The sequence below is a fragment of the Sphaeramia orbicularis genome, chromosome 21 (assembly GCF_902148855.1).
Source record: "Sphaeramia orbicularis chromosome 21, fSphaOr1.1, whole genome shotgun sequence".
Taxonomy (NCBI): Eukaryota; Metazoa; Chordata; class Actinopteri; order Kurtiformes; family Apogonidae; genus Sphaeramia; species Sphaeramia orbicularis.
This window is the reverse complement of record NC_043977.1, coordinates 22,565,147-22,582,501: the sequence shown is the minus strand read 5'-3', so window position 1 is coordinate 22,582,501 and position 17,355 is coordinate 22,565,147. Positions and strand designations below refer to the sequence as shown.

Below are 17,355 nucleotides of genomic sequence, written 5' to 3'. Positions count from 1 at the left end.
GATGTTCTACAGCTCATGTCTTTATTAGCGTTGTGGATACAACAGTTAAAACTCTGCAAATGGCGGCATGAGGTTAAAGTGCCTACATTGAATCTGACAAGGGACGTCTCATCCCACTAATTCAGGAATGTACAGTAAAACCTTATAACAGTAGCAAACACTGTGCATTTCAAGCTAAAGTGATAAATATCCCCATGTCTCGCGTTGTTTTTGCTCAACGTAAAAGTAGTCCAAGCTCTAGTGAGCATGTCAAAAACAAACAAAACTTTGCATATTATACTTTTTACTCCATTTAACACGTTATAATACCAACAATCATATGTCTTTAGAATAAAAGCCGCCCCGGTGTCGTGGTTTAGCGTTGTGCTTGTCATCTTTAACAAAGCATCAGCATCTAGATGTGTCTCAACAACATTCAGTCGATGAATTACAATGACATTGCACAGTTACACAACAAGATTGCACAAAATTTATGGCTGCTAAAATTCTCATATAAACATCTGAATCCATCCGTAAGGGATAATAATGGCAATGTATATGATCAAATGTTAATGCAACCCTTCTTTGGTTCACAAATACACTAAAAGATGTTATTCAAAACATTTTATACAGCAGTGTCCAAATATGCGGTAGGATACATTACAAATGGAACAAAAAAGCAGATAACCTATTCACAATTATATTCTTTTCATATAAATAAAGTGATTAATCTATTACATACTATACTGTATGACTGATTTACATATAGGGTTTTATCACTGTAAAACTAGGACACATTTGGCACAAAGGCAATGTAACAATACTATACACAATCTACACAAAAATCTCTAAAAACACAGCAATCGAGTACAGTTCTTGTTACAATGACTGTGTTATATATTTCCACCTATGTAATATCAAAGGGAAATAACAGCTAAGATACAATGTGCGGTGCATCTGCTTTGATAATTATGTAGACAACATGGAGCACCAACAGTCAGTACATCATATATATTCAATTAATACTATTTATGTTAATGCATCGAGGTCTCCATCACTTGTGAAAAAATATGGTTTTGTTCTGTTTTTAGACTGATCTTTATATAGTACAACGGTAAAATGACGCTTGTTAACATTGCTATTGACAGACTCATTCAAGTGCTCAGATATTCTTGCCTCATTGTATTTACATGAAAAGAAAGAATGATTTATTCTGAGGAGTGTCTGTTGACTGAAACATTAGTTTATTTTCATATGGTTTGGCAAGAATACCAGTGTGCTTATGGGATCCTCATAGGTTTTGACTTATATCCTTTTTACTCTATATCCTTTTTACTGCGCAAACCTGTTAAATATACAGTATGTCATCACTGCTAAACATAGAAGAGACAAACAAGAGACACACAGGGCGATTTGCTTGTTGTGCATTGCCAGAAAAGACCTCTAAGATAAAATCTCAATGTCTTTATGAGACGATGGGGACACAAAGGCCAAGCTCAAGGCTTTTCAGATTCAGAAAAAGGAAGGGTTTTCACAATACAGATGCGGCTCTTACAAGTCATGTCCCAAACGTTCGATCTCCTCAATGAGGAAGTCGATGTCTGACCTGGTAGCAGCAGGGTTAGAGATGACCATGCGGAAGAAGTTGACTTTGTCTCCTTGTGGTTGGTAACCTACCATTGTGGTCCCGGACTCCATCATCATGGCCTTGATCTTTGGGGCCACCTGTTGTGGAGAACATGTGTGTTTAAATAAAAGTTTCAGCTCTGGACACATACATTCATGAATAAAAATGGATGCACTGGTATAACTATATGATCTTGACAAAGGCTTGTTGACAACCAGCAGATAAGATGATGTTCACCAGTGGCAGCTGTGTTATATTAACCCATAAAGACCCAGTGCTACTATTATGGAAGCTCCCAAATGAATTTTTCTCTTTATCTAACCTTTCTTAAGTCATTCATCACCATTTATTATAATATTATCCTCTGTATTATGTGTTTTTTTCAGTGAAAATCATGTATTTTTCTATATCTAATTTACTGATCATGTTGATGTTCATAAAATCTCAGATTAAAGTTGAGGATTATTAATCAAAAACAGAGAAAACTGAGAAAAAAGTGACTTTTTCAGTAAAATACATCATTAACTGAACATAAACCAAATGTCTCCATCCACTGTCACTGATCAAACTCCATGGGTTTTACTGGTGAATTGATGTTGTAGTAGATGATAGTGTTTCCATGTTCACTACGGAGCCTCTGAATGTCCAAAGGAGTCATATCTGATGACCATGAAAAGATGAAAAACTGCATTTTACACCAATTATTTACATGTATTGATAGGATTAATGGATCAACAGGTATTAAACCTTTTACATCGGTAGATGGTTTTGGTCACCAGTGGCTGTTTGGATCTTTATGGGTTAAAGGCTGTTATGACTGGATTTGTGCTCATTCATAGATACTTTAGATGCCCGAGGGACTTGAAAAACACTTCAAAGTTTTTATGATGATCATTTCTTTGTTTTCCTGGCATAAAAGGGTAATAAAAATATACAAAAAAAACACCAGGGCTGGCAATTATTATCCAAATTCTTATATGAAACACCTGCATTAGTGTTTGTTTCAACCCAGAACAATACAGTCAGTTCAACCCCTATAAAACACACAGGCATATGGACTCATCTGGTGCATTATTCCGCTGTATAACTCCAGTAATCTAGACAGATACAGTATGAATCCATTAATCAGACTCTGAGAGGGCAGAGGAGCAAGAAACAAAGCTTAAAAAGCAGATTGATGAGTCATTACCTTGTGCAACCTCTCCCGCCTCTCCTCACCGTCAGGCAATCCTCGCAGGCTCAGAGGAAAGTACCAGAAGCACACATTAGTGTGCTGAGGCTGATAAGAGGAAATTGGAACAACATTTGTAATGAGCGCTGATAAAATGTGCCTTCTGTAATTTCAGCTTTTCGTGTCCACATGTCAGCAAAGCAAAATGATTCAATCAATCCAATGAGGAGGTTAAGGTACAAATTAAAATTATCTATGCATTCATCATGACTCTAAAGAGCATTTTCTCTGTTGTCGATCACCTCTAGTATCTAATTGCTTCTTTTATAGTCATTGTCGTAAATATTTAAAAGATTTGTTAATGATCTCACCTCTGCATCAAACACCATCTGGTAGCCTTCTCTGTCCTTTATTTTATTGTAGAGGTATGCTGACAGATCCAGGCACTTGTCAATATGCTGCTCAAACCCCACCGTTCCCTTTTAAAGACAGAATGTGTAGTTGTTACTATCACATTACAGGTATGAATACTCAACTGATGATTGTTTACACACGTTAGAAAAAACACAGCTCATAACATGCATACCTTTGCCTTCCACATGAGCCAGAACTTGAAGATATCCACATGTCGCCCACACTGAATGGCCTTGTCACCTGTGTCGTATGTGACGTCGTACTGTTTGTCAGGCTGGAAGAGGTAGCCGGCGCACATGGAGTTACAGCCTTGCAATAATCCCTGCAAAGGACAGAGTCGTTGTAAAAGAGTAACAGGAAGGCTAACATAAGCAGAAAACAGTGTGTGTTTACGGTGTTGTGTAGCAGCGGAGTGTTAAACACAGCTCACCCTCTCTCTGACCAGAATGGCAGAGCACTGCAGAGGCACTCCCATCATCTTATGAGGGTTCCAGGTGACTGAGTTAGCCCTGCACAGACATGGAAACACTGAACACAGCTCTGTGTGTGTGTGTGTGCATGGGTGTAATTATGGTTCACTGTGACTCAAATCTATAAACAGAAGATTAATTGATACTGACATCCACTTTCATTGAAGTATATCTGCATGCAAATTTTTAATCACTAACTTAAATACAATCTCAGATTATACTGTACACTTTTTATGGTTTAGTTAAAGCTGCGGTGCTGGGTAGTTTTTATAGAATTCCTTTCAGTGTGAGACAGCATGCGACTTCTGCATCTATTCCTTGTCTGTATTCTCAGGCTGTAGGAAAGCAATCCCATAATGCTCCAGTGTTGTCTAATCACAGGTGTGTTCAGACAGGTAGAGGGGCTAAATGTGTGATTCACAGCTGGAATAACCAATCACTGATCAGATTTGGTCAAATGCAACCTGGACATGATTCTTCTAGCTTGGCCAGCCATCCGTCTTTGTCAATGAGAAATCCATCTGGAATTGCGGGGCTTGAATCCAAATATGAAGGCGGGACTAACAGGCACTGAGTAAACCAATCACAGATAAGATGAACGTGACGCTTTTGTCAGAGAAACTTAAAGGTGTCAAATTTTGATAAACCCACTTTTATTAGTCTTTGGTACATTTATTTGAGTATTTGGACCCTAACAGTTCAAAAAGTTTGAATTTGAACCCTCCAGGTGCTGCAAAACTATCTTTATATTCATTTTGTTAAAAATCGAGTGCATTTCTACAACCTGTTTTAATTCCTGCTTAATTTGTTACGTTTTGTGACTACTTACGTCACAACATTTGCACATATAAGGTCAAGACTTCCAACAAACATTTTTCAGAGTACGCTGTAACTGTTTGTCAGCAGCAGCGATTGTAGTAAAAACTGAAAATATTCCAAACTTCGAGCTGATAACCTAAAATGTTCAGTTGTTGGTTGTATTAAAGAATACAAGTGGTTGAACAGGACAGAGCAGCGCGGTCAACAACCTGGAGGGGGTGGGGTGTGAAGTGGCTCATTTGCATTTAAAGGGCCAGTGCTCAAAACGACCTGTCTCGTGTCATTAGTCAGAAATAATGTTGAAGATGGATCTGTGGAGTTGAATTAATGAAGAATTCAGACGCAAACATAGCATTTGCAGTTTATGTAGACCACAGGGAAAAGTTTTTAAATGCATAATTCCATTTAAAAAAAAGAAAAATATCATTCGTTTAAGAATACAGGGTGTAATCTGTAATCCTTATTTTTGAATCAAGTAAACAACTGACAACAGTTGCAACGAGAACTGCAGACTTGAAACTGACTTTGACTCATGACATAAAGAAGTCTGTGCATATGACACATTGCGAAACGCCCGCCCCCCAGACTTGTGATTGGTTCGGTATAGAATAGATCATGCATATTTCACAGTGACTGGCCCAATTCCAGACTGTTTTCTCAGTATTCAATACACTGAGAAAACTGGATGGCTGGCCAGGCTATGATTCTTCTGCTTCACTTTTCCATAATGTCATGAAACACATCAGGTTCATCTATGTCCATATTCAGCCTTTGGATTTGGACCAAGAGGAGAGCACTAATGAATGTGTGTGATGTCAGCTCTTGCAGCTTTAACAGACATAGTTTACTGCTAATAAATAATTAGTTTACTGCTAATTATATTAAAAATATTAGTTACACTTATAATCATACAGATCATTAACAGTTCATTAATAGTTCTCTATAGCTGGGTAATGTTTCTAGGAATTATTCACTAATTGTGTATGTTTTAATTTAGACCCAACCAATAATTAAAATATTCTCATTACATTAATTCATCTTAGACACATAAATTAACTGTTAATTCATGCTTAATGCTGCATTAATGTCGACTGTAAAAGTGCAGTGCTTCACAGTTTTTTGTCACAATTCAGCAAAAAATTCTGTAAATATCTTCAGCATATTCTTATTCAAGAGGTCTGAGATGATTATTTCTACCCCCTCCTCTGGCCTGCTGTTGGGCTGTTGAAATTCTACCCCATGATCCAGACGTTGACTAATCACATGTGTTTTCAGGCTGGTAGGGAGGACAAAACGTGACTGACAGCTGTAATTACAGATCACTGGTGAGATTCAGTTGAACGTGACTCTACAGCTCTGCTCTATCTCAACACAGAAGCATTGAAAAGTGTCCTCCCTTTCCTACAGCAATGGGAAATGGTATCAGGTTAATTTTTATTGTCTTCAGTCTTTTCGTTTGGACTGAGAGCTGTAGAAGGGAAATGTAGTTTTTGATTCTGGCCTTTTTCTTTTCTTTCCTATTTCATCTCCTGCAGCTTTAATGTCAAATTAATGTAAAATGTTACTTTTAAACTGAGTTAATGTCTTCATAATACACTTCTATGATGTTAAAAAGCATCTTATAATGGCTTTTAAAGGATGTTTTACTAGTATCATTAGACAGACCTTAATATAAAGTTTAATTTGGTACCTTTTTCCTCTGCCATTAGAGTGATAAGATCATTAAAGTTATTAAAACATGATTCTACTTGGAATTCACATTCATTTTATTTATACACTGACATTTAAAATGCATGACTGACCATTTCAGGTAAAGGCCTTTTAATTAATTATACATAGAAGAGACCCAACCAAACCTTAAACCTTATTAAGCAACATTTGTCTCCAGGGTACGTTTTCAGTGGTTTTAATCTGGTGTCATGTTACCTCTCTACTCCATTCAGCTTGTGCCTGTGTTTCCTGGACATCAGCAAACCTCCTCCCCATGCACCCTGTACATGAAGACACACAGTTATATCAGTAAAGAGGAAAACTGTGAGTAGCTCCATATCGCTCTCCATAATATTTCTGTAAAATGTTGATATTTTCTTACATCCACATGAAGCCATATGTTGTATTTTTCACAAATATCTGCGATTTCATTGATGGGGTCGAAGGCTCCATAGACAGTGGTTCCAGCGGTGGCATTGACAAACATAGGAACGTGGCCCTGCAGATGAAAAACACTGATCAAGTTCACTGGCCACTATTCTGACATGCAATGTTCTGCCTCTCACTGTCATTGCTGTTAACAAAAGGTTAAAAACACATTGTATTATTTATCTACAGGCTTCCTTGAGTCACATTTGCACATCATTTGCTCATTTTTGATGATTATTTCCCAGGAGGTATACTAAATACCAGGGCAATGTCATATTAACCTTTGAAAGTGCTTTCATTACAACACATCCCTCCTGAGTGTCTTTATATACTGATATAAGCAAATAAAGAGGTGCTGTTTTTTCTAAAGAGAAAGTGTTTGAGTCATTGCTGTGCATTCACCTTTTGCTTAGCCTCTATTACTTTGGCTTCCAAATCAGCTGGAATGACTCTCCCTCTGGAAAAGATAAAGACATCGAAAGTCACACAACCATTTGATCTTTTACCAAATAGTTTATGGGGATATAAGTATAAAGCAAACCTCTCATCTGTCCTTAAAAGGATCAGGTTTTCTGTCCCAAAGCCCAGAGCTGCACTGGCTTTCTTGATGGAGTAGTGACTCTGCAAGAACAGATGTTGACTATTGTAAGTAATTCAGGTGCATTTACTGCCAAGATGCTGATATTAAAGTTTCAGTAGGTGTTTTACACTGTATTGTCAACTCATTACATCCCATAATGCATCATGAATGAGTACACTGTGCAGATTAGAACATCAGCTTTGTGTGATGCAGTCAGTCATGATGTTTCAAAAGTGTATATAAAGATGGAGGTTACATTGCAGTTTACTATTTTACAGTCAGTGAGCTAGCGCTTAGCATTAGCTCATCTCTGACCCCTGGGGATCCTTTAGTTCCTTCTGTCCAAATATGGTCAGTTCTGCTTCCAAAAAGCCAACATAATGATGGGAACATTGCACACTACTAGCTTCAAAATGACAGATCAGAAATTGATCCACTAATCATATTCAGTCTATGGTTTAACAGCATTACTAAATTAAGTAAACTGATAGTAGGTTTATTATGTGTTGAAGAGCGAATGAAGGATGGAGACCACAGACCGTAAAGAGGAACATCACCATGATGTTACCCATGGATTTTTTTTTAACTAATACGTTGCAAGACTTTGAATTTCGACAGTTTCAGTATTGGTCTTTAAGAGACAGAAGTGATCATATTTGTACAAAAGGGTGAAGCTGGGGTAGTGTGAGTGTTGAAGGCTGAGCTATTGAGGAAAAACATCTAAATATTACATTAATTAAAATTTTAATACACTTTTCAGATATCTGTATTTTATCTGAAATTTCTTAATTGAAATGAAGGTATGAGGAAATCATGTAAAATTAAATATCAACAAAACTGTGAGACTTATACCTAATCTGTGATAAAAAAATCAAAACAGCAGCTGCTTTTGACTCTACTATTAATAGCAAAACCTTTTTTTTTCTGAAAAACAAGTTGTTTTGATTATTATGTCATGACGTTTTCATCTAATAATATAACTTTATTTACATAACATTTGGTCTGTTTTTCCCCCTCTAAGACCCAAATACCATTTTTAATCACACCTAGTGGTCACCAGTGGTATTACACTTTGGCTTCACACCCAAGCCATAGTGATCCTCCTGCATATCAGCCACAGGTATGTTGTGGTGTGTTGTTACCTCCGCCAGGAGGTATTGTGATCGCTTTGCTTTGTGTGTTTGGGTGCGTGCGTGTTTGTTTGTTTGCGTGTTTGTTTGTTAGTTTGTTAGCAAGATAACTCAAAAAGTTATGGATGGATTTTCATGAAATTTTCAGGAAATGGCACAAGGAAGAAATGATTAAATTTTGGTGGTGATCGGGGGGGGGGCAGATCTGTCTTGGTGGAGGTCTGTGCTCTCCGAGTGCTTTTCTTGTTTATATTTATATTGATATTTATGCTTAGGACAGAGAGAGGAGAGCTGGATGGGGAAGGTGAATTTTCAATACTGCCATTTTCTTCTCCTGATTTCTACCTGTTGCAGCTTTAATTGACTCTACTGTATGCACAGCCTCACTACTTCCTGAACTTCAGGTGGGTCCTTTATTTCCTGTCTTTCATTATGGGACACACTGATTAATCCAGGTGTGTCTGATACTTCTTGTTGTGACTACTGATTAATTAGGCACACATGGATTAATCAGTGTGTCCAATAATGAAAGAGAGGAAATAAAGGACCCACCTGAAGTTCAGGAAGTAGTGGGGCTGTGCATAGAGTCCATTGTGTTAAAGGTATTCAGACTGTGGTGTTGGAGAAGGTGAGAGTTTGCAGACTTTAGACTAACATGCTCTGAGGTGAACAGGACCAGCCTGGGTGCAGCTGCCATGCCTTTGGTTTTCACTTCAGGAAAGAACTTATATCTGGCGATCATCACACTGTACATGTTGGAGATTGCTCCACCTGATGAAAGCACATGAGATTAATCAAGCACAGGTTTAAGAAAACAGCACATACAATACATAAGAAAGGTTTAGATGCATCTTCTCATTGTTGGTGATGTGTTTAGGTGGGTTTGTACCTGGTGAAAATATTCCATCTCCCTCTCCATCAGGCCAGCCGATTATCTCCCTCATCTTTTTCAGTGTCAGCTGCTCCATGAGAACAAAGACAGGGGCAATCTCATAGGTAAACCTGAACAAAAAGAAAATATATTAAAATCAAAAAGCTCCTCTTTCATTCCCTTAGAAAACAAGGCACTAACCTCATCAGCCATGAAGTTTGCTTTCCTTTTATGAGTGCAACTTCACAGACCAATAGAAAGACTGATGGAATCAATAATGAATAGACTAACATTTAAGAACACGCTCTAATTGTACAGTATGGATGCTGAGCAGGCTGCTTTTTCTGTAACATCTGACATATTCACACTTCAGTGACAACTTGTTATAGAAATGGACTTCTGCGGCAGTGAAATGACACAGAAAATAGCTTGAGGTCATTAAAAAAACACTCATACCAAAGACGAATACCGGAATTATCAAATGTAACTTTAATGGTATTAACTTTTATTGCAAACTTTGCAGAAATAATGAGCAGACTCTTATATTACGTGCGCAAAACAAAGCTGTTTTCTATGAATTTTCAAGGTTCTTCTTAAGTTTAATCCACCAAGACTAAATAATTTTCTTTCTGCATCATCAAACTTCATTGAAACCCTCAGAGAAGAGCGCAGTCAATTAGAAATCACAGACAGACTCATCCATCTTCTCTTCACCAATATTCTGTTAATTATATAAGTATCTGTCTGTTCATGCATAGAAAGTGAACGAATCAGCGTAACATTACAGAATGTTACATTGTTCCCCTTCAGCATCTTCAGTACACACAAACAGGAAAAGAAAGCAAGTCAGATGCCACTTCACAGATGTGGCACATTAATTTCACTGCATTCACCCGTGCAGACAACACTCACTCATTTTGATTATGTAAGAGCTGGATGTGATTGTCAGACTATTAGTGTCAGTCAATACCTGCCAGGGGTAATTACAGCTGATGGAGTAATTAATAAAGGTAAATTACAAGCATGTAAGCAACCTCCACCCTCTTGTTCAACTCATCCCTGGTGAAGTTGTGTAGACACAAACAAAATGCAGCTTTTGAAGAAGATGCAGAATAGAACAGAACAGAACAGAACAGAACAGAACAGAACAGAACAGAATAGAATAGAATAGAATAGAATAGAATAGAATAGAATGCCCTTTATTGTCATTATATGGAATGTACAACAGGATTGGAGAGCTTCTCCATTTTCAGTGCAAACAGGTGTCTATAAAATATAAGGTGCCAAAATATGTACAATTATACACAAAAGAGGAAACACTGAGACTGTAAATAGTTAAAGTTGTTTAACACAGACATCTTATAATAGCAAATGTAAAGCTGTTGAGTCTCAGATTTTCACATGATGGAAGATGAAAAATATATTTGTTGTTTGTTTATTTATTGTTTATTTCAAATATCAACATTTAAAACCAAAAACAAACAAACAAAAACATATTTTAAAAGGAGCAGGATGAAGTGCAACTTATTCCTCTCTGTTTTTCAGAGAAATATATCACAATAGAGGTTTTGTTAACTTTATAGTAAGTCACCTGGTTTATGTGTTTTAATAAAACTGTCACACAAATATAATATTAGTTGATGATTAATTGCTGTGCATATAATCTAATTTCAGTTCATTTTAGACAGTATAAGAATATAACAGCTTCTGAATACACAGAGTACATATAATGGAAAGATATTTATTGACACTGAACACTGGAACACAAAAATATCAATAGCATTTCCCTTTTAGGCTGAGTAAATAAAAACTACACAGTGGAAATTCGACATAACTGTAATATACAAAGCCTATCGATGGTGAAATATACCAAGAAATAATCAAAAGATGACATCAAATTTAATGTATGTCTGATAGCTTTTATTACTCAAGTTTACTGTCTGTGTATTGTTTTGTTGTCAGCTGATCCCCAAAACAAATTCCTGTGTATCTATAAGCATTTAGTGAATAAAGTGATTCTAATTCAGATCTAAAACCCTGGAAAACGATGTGACAACAGTGATGGAAATATGACATTTCTGTTGGTTTCATTCATGTAACTTGTGTTGCTGCCTGATTTGGCCATTAAGACTTTTCCTGGTAAAATAAAGGTTAAACAAAATAAAAATTGCCTGTGTTTCTTGAGGTAAATCGAGACAGTTCTCACAATTATCAAAAATAATTGCAGTTGTGAGTGCTGGTGAACATAACTATGACAGACCAAATTGTAACTCATTGCTTTTTTAAAACTATTTTCATGCTGCTTTATAGGTCAGTTAAAAGTAAATTGATGAGTTTTCTGTTATTGTGTCATATTGCTCAAACAATTTATGGAAGACATGATGAAATGCAATGAAAAAACAAGCCCCGCAGCAAATGTTTCAGCGTGATTGTTGCCTATAATGAGTCAGATTCCAACAAACACCACGAAATGTAATGCAACACGACATCTCAGAACTGACCAGATGATTCAACACTTCTCTGAACTTTCACTTTTTACAGGAGGGCTGTAATGGATTTGCTTTAGATTGCACAGGTGTACCTACACTGTGTCAATTAACTTGTGGCTTTTCCCTCCACAAAGAAAAGTCACTTTGAGCTCCAGTGATGCTGTTTATTTTGTGCACGGATGGTCTGAGGGCACATGCTGTTTTTTTTCCTCTTCCTTTTATGTTATGTCACAGGAACTAGCATTACATGAAACAAAGACACCGTGTAAACTGTGAATGTGAATCAATATGCAATTTAGTTTGCCTGCAGGGCTGAATTATGTGGCCACAGTCTGAGCATGGGCCAACATTGACTCGACTGCGGGGGTGGAGCTGTACAAATGTCTTCTTCTCTGCCTATTTTTCACATTTGATTGACAGCCTGAGAAGCCAAAATAACACCAAACACTGCTATTACTTCAACTACTCTTCTGATTTAATGCCTTTTTACAAATACAATAAGATTCACTCAAATTAATTCCATATGTTCTGCATGTGTGAATCATTTTCACCTTGACTCTGGCATGAGGAGATTATTTAAAGGTCATACAGTCGCGGAAAAAAATATTAGACCATCAAAAGTCAGCAGGAACAATGGTTATGCCATCAAGTACTAACTCCTGTGTGTATCATGTGACTAAAACAGAAAAGAAAACATGGAAAGTCTAAAAGCACTGTTTTTGGCTTGTACAGTGCCATAGCTATTGATGTAAGAACTGAAGTGATTTTGGTTATTATCAAGAAAACATGGAAAATGGCTAGATATCAGCTCTGAAATTAAACTCTTAGGAGCTATTTTTGTTGTTATCATTATATTTGTCCAAACAAATGTACCTTTAGTTGTACCAGGCATTAAAATGAACAAGAAATTGAAGAAAACAAGGGTGGTCTAATATTTTTTTCTGCGATTGTATATTGTAAATGTGATGTCTGTACTTACATGTTAGTGTTGGCTGTGGACGTTAACCACTCTCCTGCCAACCCAACAATGTCCAAACCAGTTGACAGCTGGTTGAAGAACCTAGGGTGACCTGTGACCAATGAAGACAGAGAAAAGTATCATAATTCCCAGAAAACAGCAAATCATTTGGGGAAAACTAGGCGTATCTGTAAACATTACTCTAGCATGTAGGCTAATGATTGTTATCGATCTCAACAAACTGTGTGACGCCTTCGGCTTCTTTGTTCTCACCTGTCCTCACTCCATATTTCAGAGTGTCCCTGCAGTCCACCAGAATCTGCTCCAGAGACTCAGGCTGGTCAGAGAGCTCCAGGTTGAAACCCTCCATGCCCTCCAGCAGCTGGTGGGGGTGGTGGAAGTCCAGCACCTTGGTGGATCTGTCAAAGGTCTTCCGGATGTAGTTAGTGAGGATTTCCACAAACTCCAGCAAGAATTGCATGGTTGCCTCCTCTCCATTTTTGGCCGGCAACAGATCTACAAAAATGAAACATGAGTAAACAGATGCTGTATTGTGTAGCTGAGGATTTTACCCAAAAGTAACTGTAGACAAAACTCTCCTTTTGTTGGTTTTTACAGGTTATTTTCATAATTACAGGGCGTGGTTGATTAACACTTCACACATATTTTATGGGAACCTGTGACAAGATTACAACTGAAAATTTCTTAATGTATATTTTGGTAGGATTACAAACTCTGCAAGATCAAACTGATTTACTGGGAATTTTAACAATTAACCCCCAAAGACCTAAAAGCACCTACTGATCCAAAATGTTTAATGACATGTGAACCATTAATCCAATCAATACATGTAAATAATAGGGGTAAAATGCAGTTTCTTGGCTCTTTAACAGCATCAGACATCTTTATCGGATGCATCCACAGTCTCTGTTGTGAACATGGATACACCATTGTCTTCTGCAACAGTGGTTCACCAATAAAACCCATGTAGTTTGACAAATGACAGTGGTTAGACACTTGTTTTTATGTAGAATTAATGACATATTTTGCTGAAAATGTTATATTTTCTTTGAATTTGTCTGTTTGGGTTGGTAGATGCTACTCCAAAACCTTTGAATTTACTGAGCTTTTATTAACACCTACATGGTCAGTAAGTTAAATTTAGGAAAATACCTTGACTTCCACTGAAAAAATGTAAAGGACAATATCATAATATATGGTAATAAATAAATCACTTGGTAATGGTTAAATGTTGAAACAAATTCATTTGGAAGTCACCACAATAAACAGGTCTTAATAGGATAATTGAGATGAATCCATGCATTTTTGCTTATTCCAAATTGAATTTCTCACACATTTTTGGGTTCTTTAAATGCATCATGCAGAATTTGATTGGATAAATATAATCATCTACAGTTTTCATCCTTTTTTCCTTATCTAACGCCTACCTCTGGCAAACAGATTGGAGAAGTCCGTCTCCGTGCGTCTGAACCGCGCGTCTCGTCCGATGTTATCGCAGGACAGCAGGTTCTTGGCTGTGCGCTCCTTGAAGGAACTCACAATCCTGCTCCTCTCCTCCAGACTGTTGTTCTTCTGCAAAAACCCTAAATGATCACAGGAAGAAGAGGGATCCGCCGGTTGGTTACAATTCCCAAACATGCTGAAAGCGGCAGGTTTTTACTCTTCCAGGGCCTACTAATTGTTCTGCGCTCCCATTTCTGAATTTATCTCCTCTCTCTCTCTTTCTCTCGGGGTCTACCCTGTACTTTTTTTTTTTTTTTAATTTAATGAGAAAAGAGTCCCATCCCTGCTCTGGAGATCCTATTTATGGGCGGGGGACTCTGTGGGAGGTTGAGCCCGGTGACATCAGCACCAAACTCCAGTCAAGCAAAAGCAAATCGCTGTCATGTAACGGCTGTAAATTCACCGGCAGCCAGTGTGTGTTCACTCCAGTAGGCAGCAAACTGAACAAGAACAGCGGATAACAACACACCCGGAGGCACGAGCAAGTAGGCCGAGGTGATAAATGGGAATTTATCAGTAAAGCTTGTTGGAGACACTATGTGCAACATCTTAAAGAAACCATGGAAATACACTGGGACATTACTGCTCTCTGTGCGTTCTGTTGAATCCAAAAGGAGGCCCGTTTCATTTTTGTTTTGTCTGTTACTGTGTTTTACTGTGTTTCTGGTTAATTAAATCGCCTTAATGAAACTAGCAGAACGTGTCGGTCAAAAATACCAGAAAATTGCGCTGTGCGTCGGTGCGTAAAATCCACCGTGGTGTCAGTCTGCCCTTGTGTGAGACTGAAATAGACTCTAAAACTGGAAAGCAGGAAAACACAGCCTATATAATTCCCCTTTTTTAAAATTTCATTAACTGGAAAACAGATTATTTTGGCATCTGATGACCCATGCAATTTTATCCATTTGGATAAATTATACAGATTACTGCTTAATCTAAAGGTTTAATTCTTGAATGTTTTTTTTTTTTTTTTTTTAAATTACTATTATTATCCAATTCCTCCATGTTTTTAATGAACCGAGAAGGCCATATAGCTTGTGAACGCTGCATCCACATTAACTCTTCTAATGCATTACAATAAAAAGTGAAATTTAAAATAATATCATAATATTAGTTAAAAAAAATAAAACTCACCACATATCTTCATCCCCAGTTTTCTTGTACATCCGTGCGCAACTCCACACCACGCGTCATAGCCTGAAATTAATGTAAAAACATTTACAGAAACCCTTAAAATCCATTGTTATTGTACTGGTTAAATATCATGCAGTCAGTTGCATAAGAATAAATGGGATCGAGTGATGGGTGATGCTGAAACAAAAATAACCAGGGTGCGTTGGGATTATTTTCACATTTAGCCGCGCTCCCCATAGGCCCTGGATCCGGATCTGGATGAGCCTATTTTCAGTGTAATGCCACCGTTCGTGACCTATAGGCAAGGACTTAAAATTAATTAGGCGTTGGAAACCATGCCCGTATAAAGATCTAATTGGGTGAGAAGATGGTGGGTTAAAATGCAAGCATCAGTAGACATGATGATGCGGCTGCTCGGTGACAGATAGAGAATTAAGTGCGTTATCGCCAGTTTCCAGCCACAAGGAGGAGATGGGGGCACCTTGATGGGAAGCAGGGAGCAAATCCTCAAAAAGCAGCAATTTAGGGAAGAGGGGTGGGAGGGCAACACAAAGAGGAGGAGGTGGGGGGGTGAAGAGGAAGAGGAGGAGGAGGAGGAGGGGGAAGTCCCATTCCCACATCCCAATTTAACCCTTGCTTTGGATCATTAGATAAATCATTGCCCTGCTCAGCTCAATGGACGCACTTCAACTCAGTCCTCAGAGGTTTTTTTTTTTTTTTTCATGGATGAAGGAAACGAGATGGACAACAAAGAGATAACTGAAACAAGGAGGCAAAAAAAAAAAGGACCAGGAAATATGATTCAGACTACAGAGCTGCAGCTTTTGGACTAATATCATCATAATAATCTGATTTATTTAACACATGCATTTATTTTACCAGACACAACACATAAATCCAGCTCTGTATTTATATGTAAATTTAATTCAAAACTAAAAAGAAATGGAAAAATGTCACAGTATGCGTTCAGAATCAGGCTTATATTATTATTATAATTACTATTACTACCATATTCTTCTTCTTTTAAGACCAAGCAGGTGACAGTGAAAGCAGCAGTGAAGGAGGCTACAATGCTTAAGTGTGCCATTAGGAGCAATTTAATGGAGCTGAATCAACAGCTACTTCAGAGGCAATTTTAATTTTTTCATGTCCATGCAGGCACTTTCTTCAGATGGTGAATATTTAGCAGGATAAATGAGAAACAAATTAAGAAGATAAAAAAGACGTTAAAGGAAGCAATAATAATAATAATAATAATAATAATAATAATAATAATAATAATAATAATAATAATAATAATGACAATAATAATAATAATGATGATGATGATGATGATGATGATGATGATGTGGCCATGGGTGATGTATGTTGTGTCAGATGTCGCGGTGCTGCAGCCTCAGGCAGCTTTTGCAGCTAATTGCCTCCAGTGTAATGTTACAGCAGAGGACATCATTTTGTGACAGCAGCATTCGTCTGTCACGCAGGAGCCGGGAGGTCCGTATGCTGAATGAAATGCAGCGGTGATTTGTGGCGAAGGAAGCCTTTACCCCCCCCCCCCCCCCCTTCTCCAAATGGCAGCGACAGATTTTTTTTCCTCCCCTCTCTTCTTTTATTCTTTATTCCTCTCCACCCCTCCTTCTTCTCCTCCTCCTCCTCTTCTTCCTCCTCCTCCTCCCCTCGATGGAAATGATTAATGGCATTACCCACAAAGTAAATAGCACACGTGAAATAGCATTTTATCTGTGATGGACCTACTTGAGCCCGGTGGTCGTAAATTTGTCGAGTTGGGATCCGGTTCGCCGCCAGAGGAGGGTGCAGACGCCGCCATCACTCCAGAGACCCTGTGCCAAAGTCTTCACCTTAAAAAGCCTGGTCACTTTTTTTTTTTTTTTTTTTTTAGATTCTCACACTCCCCCAAAAAACCTGTCTTTCCACCATCCGAAATGCAAAGTAAGACTCTCCAGCAGGGGAGAAGACAAACCTCAAGGGAAAGGTGAATGTGCAGAATGGATTTACGCATATTTTTTTTAATATTAAAACAAAAAATTAA

The 17,355-nt window shown here is 37.7% G+C and overlaps 1 protein-coding gene across 1 annotated transcript; it reads right to left on the bottom strand.

The window, feature by feature from the left end:
• LOC115412178 (glutamate decarboxylase 1) lies at positions 1-17,146 on the bottom strand. The gene is made up of 16 exons (XM_030124518.1): positions 17,061-17,146; positions 15,306-15,368; positions 14,096-14,251; positions 12,921-13,163; positions 12,669-12,759; positions 9,219-9,331; positions 8,985-9,100; positions 7,161-7,240; positions 7,022-7,076; positions 6,573-6,689; positions 6,407-6,471; positions 3,622-3,700; positions 3,364-3,513; positions 3,149-3,256; positions 2,796-2,885; positions 1-1,704 (listed from the first exon to the last, which is right to left on the bottom strand). Exons 1-16 carry the CDS (start codon positions 17,131-17,133, stop codon positions 1,531-1,533), a joined length of 1,773 nt encoding a protein of 590 aa, XP_029980378.1. The 5' UTR covers positions 17,134-17,146; the 3' UTR covers positions 1-1,530.
• Positions 17,147-17,355: the final 209 nt, after the last annotated feature.

Bases quoted from the DNA above. Each gene is read 5' to 3' on its own strand.
- LOC115412178 (XM_030124518.1), bottom strand. From the start codon at position 17,133: ATGGCGGCGTCTGCACCCTCCTCTGGCGGCGAACCGGATCCCAACTCG. The intron at 7,241-8,984 runs GTTAGTCTAAAG...CTGTTCTTGCAG, and splicing joins TCCTGTTCACCTCAGAGCAT to AGTCACTACTCCATCAAGAA. The intron at 7,077-7,160 runs GTTTGCTTTATA...TATCTTTTCCAG, and splicing joins CTTTTAAGGACAGATGAGAG to AGGGAGAGTCATTCCAGCTG.